Source organism: Bicyclus anynana, chromosome 9, assembly GCF_947172395.1.
Source record: "Bicyclus anynana chromosome 9, ilBicAnyn1.1, whole genome shotgun sequence".
Taxonomy (NCBI): domain Eukaryota; kingdom Metazoa; phylum Arthropoda; class Insecta; order Lepidoptera; family Nymphalidae; genus Bicyclus; species Bicyclus anynana.
The window spans coordinates 14,053,314-14,061,630 of NC_069091.1; the positions used below are offsets into that span (position 1 = coordinate 14,053,314).

Consider the following 8,317-nt stretch of genomic DNA (forward strand, 5'->3'; position numbering starts at 1 on the left):
TATCGCTATAGGAAGCAGTGATTGCTATCGAGTATAAAGTTATCGTTGCTGTAGAGGTGGTTGTATCGTATCTAGGTAAATATTGATTTTGTCCCTGACCTTCCTCCCGGTTGCTAAGTGTGTACATCGAAATATCTATCTAGTAGCATCTCTACGCTATAATAAGGTATACATACTTTCAAGGATTCTGCGTAGAGTCACAACATATATAACCGATACAACAGTTTATGGCTATATATGGCGACTGTTTAATAGTTTTTAATACCCGACAGAAAAAGAGGGGTGTTAAGTTGTTGTAAGTTTGACGTGTCTGTCTGTCTGTCTGTCTGTCGGCGGCACCATAACTCCCGAACGAATGAAGCGATTTTAATTTAGTTTTTTTGTATTAAAGGTGATTTATGCGCAAGTGTTCTTAGACATGTTTGATGAAAATCGGTTGAGCCGTTTAAAAGTAGTGCGAGATGAAAGTGGGGAAAAATAACCGAATGTCTGCAAATATACTCTAGTTGTCTCAAATGAAAGCGCACTGGAAACTGCTTGATCCAGAGTATAATTAATAGTTTCATTACATGTTTACAAAATGTTTGCGTTATGACAAGGTATTTTTATACTAAGTGACGTCTGCTAGTGCTACATCGTCCGCATAAAATGTAAAAATCCCATAAAAATCCGTTCGATAACGTATGTGGTTTAAAGTAGTAGTACCTATCTACTATCTAGTGTAGTTTATTGCGAACAAACAGAAAGATAAATCCTACCTACTAACTAACAACAGTTGAGCTATTGTCATAATCGAAAATACGGATGATTGATCTGAATTAATAAAAAGAAAAATCAACATTTTCCGTTTATCGATTACAATGCCAGGTTTCCATCGACGTTCCTATATTTTGATTTTGAAATTATTATAAGTGATATCTATTTATATGTAAGCGATATAATGTATTTATGATAGTCATTAAGAGACTATCACTTATAATAATTAAAAAATCAATATATAAAACAAAACCTACCCATGTGAGATTTCTTTTTCAAGGAAATCTCACCTAACTTATTAACTGTTTGTTGTTGTTTGTTCCCACAATGTTTAACTTAGATAGAAGTTAAACATTGTGGAATTTTTTAAGTCATACTTATTATGATAAGATATTTACAAACATTTTTTTAGAAATTAATCAGTTAGGTAGATAAGTCAAAAAAATCTTAAATCTGGTAAATTATAAAAACGAATGGTCCCAATCTTACGTTAAAAAATAATCTATATACTTTTATGATACACTAATATTATAAGTGTGTGGTATTGTAGTAATCTCTGGATATACTAAACCGATTTTAGAAATTCTTCTACTACTAGAAAGCCACGTTATTTGTGAGTATCATAAGCTACATTGTATCACTGCATTCTCATCGGAACGGGAACTACGCGGGTGAAACCGCGGGGCGTCGTCTAGTAGATATTAATCTCAACAATGTACCTGTATCTTTGAAAACACGCATAATTGGTGGTCATTAATTATAGTTATTTAATACATATCAATTATAAGAAATAACTTGTTGGTAATTGTCTTGAGTTATGTAAGTACCAACGACATTTTATACTATTGACAATGACAATTTACAACCTATAGACATGTTACGTGCTTACAAAATCACCGCAAAAAGTGATCCGAAATTAGCTTGCACAATTTTGTTTTTATTCGATTATGTTTTTTTTTTTTTATTCAGTACAAGTTAGCCCTTGACTACAATCTCACCTGATGGTAAGTGACGATGCAGTCTAAGTTGGAAGCGGGCTAACTTGTTAAGAGGAGGATGAAAGTCCACACCCCTTTCGGTTTCTACACGGCATCGTACCGGAACGCTAAATCGCTTGGCGGTACGTCTTTACCGGTAGGGTGGTAACTAGCCACGGCCGAAGCCTCCCACCAGCCAGACCTGGACAAATTAAGATAATCTCAATCTGCCCAGCTGGGGATCGAACCCGTCCTTGACCTCCGTCTTGTAAATACACCGCGCATACCACTGCGCCACGGAGGCCGTCAAATAATAAGTAATATGTAGGCAAATGAGCCGTAATAGCCCAGTGGATATGACCTCTGCCTCCGATTCCGGAGGGTGTGGGTTTTGCGGAGCATGCACCTCCAACTTTTCGGTTGTGTGGATTTTAAGAAATTAAATATCAGGTGTCTCAAACGGTGAACTAAAAACATCGTGAGGAAACCTGCATACCTGAGGATTTTCTTAATTCTCTGCGTGTTTGGAGTCTGCCAATCCGCATTGGGCCAGCGTGGAGGACCATTATCTTAACCTCCTCTCAGAATGAGAGGGGCTCAGCAGTGAACCGAATATAAGTTGATGATGATGATGTAGGTAAGTACATAAATATGTATGTTTAGTTTTTACAGCTCCTGAACACACAACTGGGTATTGTATAGGTACTATATTTAGGTAGGTATTTTTTTTTAATTAACTTTCGTCGTTTACTATGCGACTCAGTTAAATTAAGACAATTAGCCGCTTTTGTTCGCCCTAAGTGCGATGATTTGATGCGGTAGTGACATATCTCTATTATAAAATCTTTGGTGAGTACCATACCTGCTCGGTACTTGTAAAGCCTGCGCAGTTTCTCAGCATACATGAATTTTAGTTACAGTATAATAAGGTGACGCCACAATACAAACATCGCAACATCTCAATACGAGATCAAGGATTGTTTATTAAGCAATATCTACTTATCTATAAAGTGACTACTTATGGTACATACTATATTTTCATTGCAAATTATTCAAACAATAACAAAAAATACCCATGAGTGAAGTGTTTAAATAGTGAGTCGTGATAGCCCAGTGGATTTGACCTCTGCCTCCGATCCCGGAGGGTGTGGGTTCGAATTCGGTCCGGGGCATGCTCCTCCAACTTTTCAATTGTATGCATTTTATATCACTTGTCTCAAACGGTGAAGGAAAAACTTCGTGAGGAAACCTGCATAACAGAGAATTTTCTTAATTCTCTGCGTGTGTGAAGTCTGCCAATCCGCATTGGGCCAGCGTAGTGGACAATTTAACCTTACACCTCTCATTTAGAGAGGAGACTCGAGCTCAGCAGTGACTCGAATAGGGGTTGATAACGATGAAGTGTATAAAATGTATATTGTTTAAAGGTAAAATCGCCAGGTAAGTACGTAGACTTGACTGACAGAAAAATCCGTATACAAGCTAATAGCAAAGTTATATTTAACTTTAATCTGTAAAAGTTAGACTATTTATTCTTTAATGTTAAGGGCTATAAACAAGGCTCCATTAGCAGACGCTCCACACAATAGAAATGCGTAGGTGGCTACGATCGGGAGGAGTTACTCCTTATACCTACTCAAAGGACTTAATATCAGAGGTTACATATTATTTATGGAAGTTTTATGGTTGACACATAATCGATAACCTCAGAATAGAGAAAAACACTCTGTATTCTAAGGAACGAACATAATATGCTTCGAAAATCATAAAACGTAGGTGTACCAAAGCGGCGAAGTAACATTTGAAGCTGTATTATTTTTTTTGTTACCAACAAGCTTAGCAATTTAGAAAACGAATAAACAAACCATATCAGTCTTCAAAGAATGACGTAAAACTCAGCTATATGGTCAGCGATCTTTGCTTGTCCCCGGGGACAGCAAAAACTCAGTATCCATCCAGTACCATCGGGAGTGTTACGAACGAATTTGCCAAGCTATAATTAAGAAATCAAAAGAGTTATGCGAACCTTGTCTTTTGTATTTTTGTGTCCTAGCAAAAATAAGTTACTTAGTTAAATTAAAAAGTAAACGTTATAATATTATTTGCTTATTTTATTAAAAGAACGTGTTTCCATGTAACCAAACCATATATTATACACGAGTAAGTATATACTGCCCCTGCATTCCGTTAACTTGTGTCACAGCGATGTAACATCGTTGTTAGTTACATTTTAATTTTGGCATCCTATAGAAATAAAGTTCAAATTCTAATAAAACTTGTTATAGGCGAATCACATCCCTGCTGGTCTATTCACTATTTTGGTATTTATTAACAAACTATTAAAATAAACATGAAGTCAATTGAAAAAAACAGTATAATATAATATAAGCGCCGGATGGCATTTTTACATAGAATCTCAATGCTCAATTTCTTATATTATGTCAATTAGCGTACGTCAAAGATAGTGAACAAGCCCGCAGTTTACAGTGTAAAACACACACATACATTTTGTTACTATCAACATTGCACGTGTAAAGAAATATTTCTATTTCTAAAATAAAAAAATGTAGAGATCTTTCATGAACGTCAAATCTAGTAGATACGGTGCGTATGGTTTTGGAAATTCGCGAAAGTTCCCGAAACGACTAGCCGCTTGCCGCTAGGTGCAACACTCAACTGATTTAGAATTTAGATGCAATATACTATATTTTTAATGAAATCAATTAATAGGTTATGATAGTAAATCAGTGAATAGACTATTAATATACGAATTCCTAGTAAGTTCTTTGTGTTATTGTGCTATATTTAATTGCAATAATTATTGTTATTTTGTTGTACTTATAATGCCTATTTGAAGTATTGTAAATATACACGTAAAATAACTTTATGTTTATAATAATAAAACAGCAACCGGTTTTCTATTTTAAGGACTTCACAGGATAAATATTAGGTCACAGGAGGCACCGCGATATTTGAAACGCAATAGATTTAAACTCACATAAACAGTAAAGTAACATTCACTGTGATACAATAAGGTGACACTCACCTGGCCTTTCTCTCTAATTCACCGGTTTTCACATTTCTCTTCAAAATAAAAGGCAGTCTATTCGACACGACAATCATGCTCCCTTTGCTATTGCACGCCGCGCGACTGACACTGACAGTCACACTGTTTTGAATAACACTCATTGTTGAAGGCTTTCGTTTTCACGACCAATCACGGACAGGTATTTGCGCGTGCGCGGTCAAAAAACGGAGGGAACTTTCAAAATAATGGGGACACTTTACAGGGTTCACTTTGTGTCATCGCAAGCGTTGTGTAATCTACAACACGTAAGGCGATGTGATCTCCGCGTAAATAATTAACATCATCGGCGGAGCACGAATATGGACTGTTTCTTTTGTGTCCGTTAGTTGCCTTTATAGAGTAATGTGCGACGCAGAAGGTTGAAGTTCTCTTTGCATCTGAGTGTCGGAGGTCTGCGGAGGCGTCGTGCAGGGGTTATCAGTGGTGACCCCACGAGGGTTGTCTCGCGTTTCTCATTTGGCGATTTTTTTTTTCAATATGTTTAATTTACCGGTTATATTAGTCTATATGAATTATCAGTGTGTTTGAAGGACGCTCAGCCGATAATTTTTTTTTATCTGTTATTTGCATTGTTTATGTTTTTTTTGTTTCTATTATTGGATTTGTATACATTTTACTACACACGCTTTGCTAATATTAAAAATGAAAAAGTAGGCATGTTTGTTACCCTTTCACGGCTTTACTACTTAACCGATTTCGATCAATTTCAGTATAGAGGTAAATGTGACTTTAAAGAAAACTTATAAAAAATTCTGATTTATCGCTTAAATTCTACATTAAGGGGGGGAGAACTTTTCGCGGATCAATATGTTCATTTACTGGAGAATGTTTCTTTTGATTTTTCTTATGATTGGAAATTATGCAACACGTGAGCAATTTTTCATTTTCTTTAAAATATATTTTATTTCAGTATTCAATTATTATTGTATTAAATAAGTTTTAAAAATTAAGCACACCAATTTTTTTTTCACGTGATGATAATGGCGATAATTCTTTTTTTTTCATTTGTAATTGGTCACCCTAAAAATAAAAGTCACAAATACTTAATCCAATTAGCACTGCATTCGATCCAAATCTGTGAGAACACGTTCCGAATCGTTAATTTATTTATATGCTCGTAAAGTATCTCTTATTTCACCAACATAAATATTGTAGTGTATCTCATTACGCACATGTGCTGTAATGTAAAGTAAAATGCACATGTACCGTAATGTAATATAAAACCTTTATCATCCGTCTAAAAACGAATGTTACTTTTTAAATCATAGCAAAAAGTTTTTATGTCAGTAAAGTGCACTTTATGCAACATTTTATGAATAAAATGAACTTTGTGAGATGAAATATAATAAATAAACATTTAATTTTTTCATTTTAGTAATTTTGACAATAAATGACAATCTGTAGAATACAAAAATATTAAATATTAATTTTAATTTTGATAATTACAGCCTCTGCTTCCTTACTATAGCTCTCGCCTGCGGCTCGTGCTTGCAATGTCGCATCGGCTGTAATTTTCAACTTACCGGACTTATATCATAATGTAATTGTATGGTAGTAGCTAACGTACTAGATCCGACTTCAGTCATCCGTAAGAATATCTCAGAAATGTCTCGGATTCAAATCGGACAGCTCGACAGTGGAACAGTAAATATGACAAAGATGTTCCTTAACTAGCTTTTCATCTTAGGATCGTAAGCAATTCATTAAATCTGTATTTTCACTAATATATTAATGCGTAACCAACAATATACCTTAATTCAATGATATTAAATACTGTTAGATGTGTTACTAGCGCATGAAAAATGAGGACTTCAAATAAATAACACCTAACGTCTATAATGTCGAGTTATGTGTTCAAGAAGTGTAAAAACTATATACATAAATATATAGTGGAATTAAATACAAAATTGTGCATGTATGCGCTCAGTGTTGTAGCCTATTATTCGGATCACTTTTTGCGGTTTTTTTACGTATGTAACCAATCTATAGTATAAAATTATCATTGCCTTAACTCGTTAAAATTACATTTTAGTGATTAAAACTAAGTTTACAACAGCTAAGGCTTTCTTTTCGAATAACGAATTTTTCCTACGTCTAATCCGTTATTAATCCTACCTAATTTTACAATTTTTTAATTAATCTACATAGCTACTTATTTTTTTAACCGATTCCCAAAAGTAATGAAGTTCTATCTATGTTTGGTATGTAACCTATATTGTTTACCTAAATGATGCAACCAAATCGTTATTCTTTGTTCACACATTAAATTGGAATCGGATGAAAATACACACAATAACTAATTATAGTAATCGTTGAGTTAATTATTAAGACGCGTGTACGTACAGATAACATTATTAAATACAAAATGGCGCTCATATTATAAATCGATGTGGTTAACTGTTAACGAATAGATTTTTCTATTACAAAACTATATTGTTAACGATTCATTAGTATGAACTAGATTTTTAGAGTGAGATTGCAATTTAAGGCCATCTTTCATCATATATCATCTTAATTTCTAATACAAGATTTTCTATAAGTACATCCAAGTTCAATTACAAAACTAAGCCGTGATAGCCCAGTAGATATGATCTATGCATTCAATTTGGGGGGCGTACATTCGAATCCGGTCCGGGGCATGCCACTCCAACTTTTCAGATAAGTGCATTTCATCACGTGTCTCAAACGGTGAAGGAAAAAATCATCATAAGGAAACCTGTAAGAATTAAATTCTCTATGTGAAGTTTGCCAATCCGTGCAAAAGCGTGGTGAACTAAAAGCCAAACCCCTAACATTCTGATAGGAGACTCGTGCTCAAAAGTGAGCCATTCCTCAGTATACATCGGAGTTGGGAAATTGGTCGTGCAGGGGTGTACGCTGTTTCGAATAAACTGTCCCGGTCATTAAATTAGCTTAAATCTTACGGCCTCCGGGGCGCAATGGTAAGCGCGGTGGATTTACAAGACGGAGGTCCTGGGTTCGATCCCCGACTAGGCCGATTGAGGTTTTCTTAGTTGGTCTAGGTCTTGATATCGTGTAAAAGAAAGGGATGTGGATTCGTTCTCCTCCTATCAAGTTAGCCCGTTTCAGTCTTAGATTGCACAATCACTTACCATAAAGTGAGATTGTAGTCAAGGGCTAACTTGTAAAAAATAAAAAAAAAACATTATGATAGCAATCATTTCACTCAAATTATCATGCTGAGTTTGCTTGCTATCAAAACCGATTTCCCGGATAACCCCGAAGGTGAGTCATCTTTTCGTTCCGTCAACAAGTAGTATTAATAAAAAACATCAGTGTAAATAAATTACACTTAAATATTTATGATCTCAAACACATAACAATACATAATATACAGTAACAAAGCATTTCCTTTATTTGAATTGTATTAGTTTAACTACAAACAATCTACTGTAAATGCTATATCAATCTATATTATGATTAGATGTTCGTAACTGTGATGTTTTTGTTATTATTCCATGGCAAGTTAGCACTA

The 8,317-nt window shown here is 34.8% G+C and overlaps 1 protein-coding gene across 1 annotated transcript in view; it reads right to left on the reverse strand.

Annotated features, from left to right (window-relative positions):
* LOC112048975 (uncharacterized) overlaps nucleotides 1-5,168 on the reverse strand; it is a 32,355-nt gene extending 27,187 nt beyond the window's left edge. The window contains exon 1 of the mRNA XM_024086687.2: nucleotides 4,780-5,168. Within this exon, the coding sequence (XP_023942455.2) occupies nucleotides 4,780-4,922 (143 nt within the window). The 5' untranslated portion in view covers nucleotides 4,923-5,168. The remainder of the gene's footprint in view (nucleotides 1-4,779) is intronic.
* Between the last annotated feature and the right edge of the window lie 3,149 nt (nucleotides 5,169-8,317).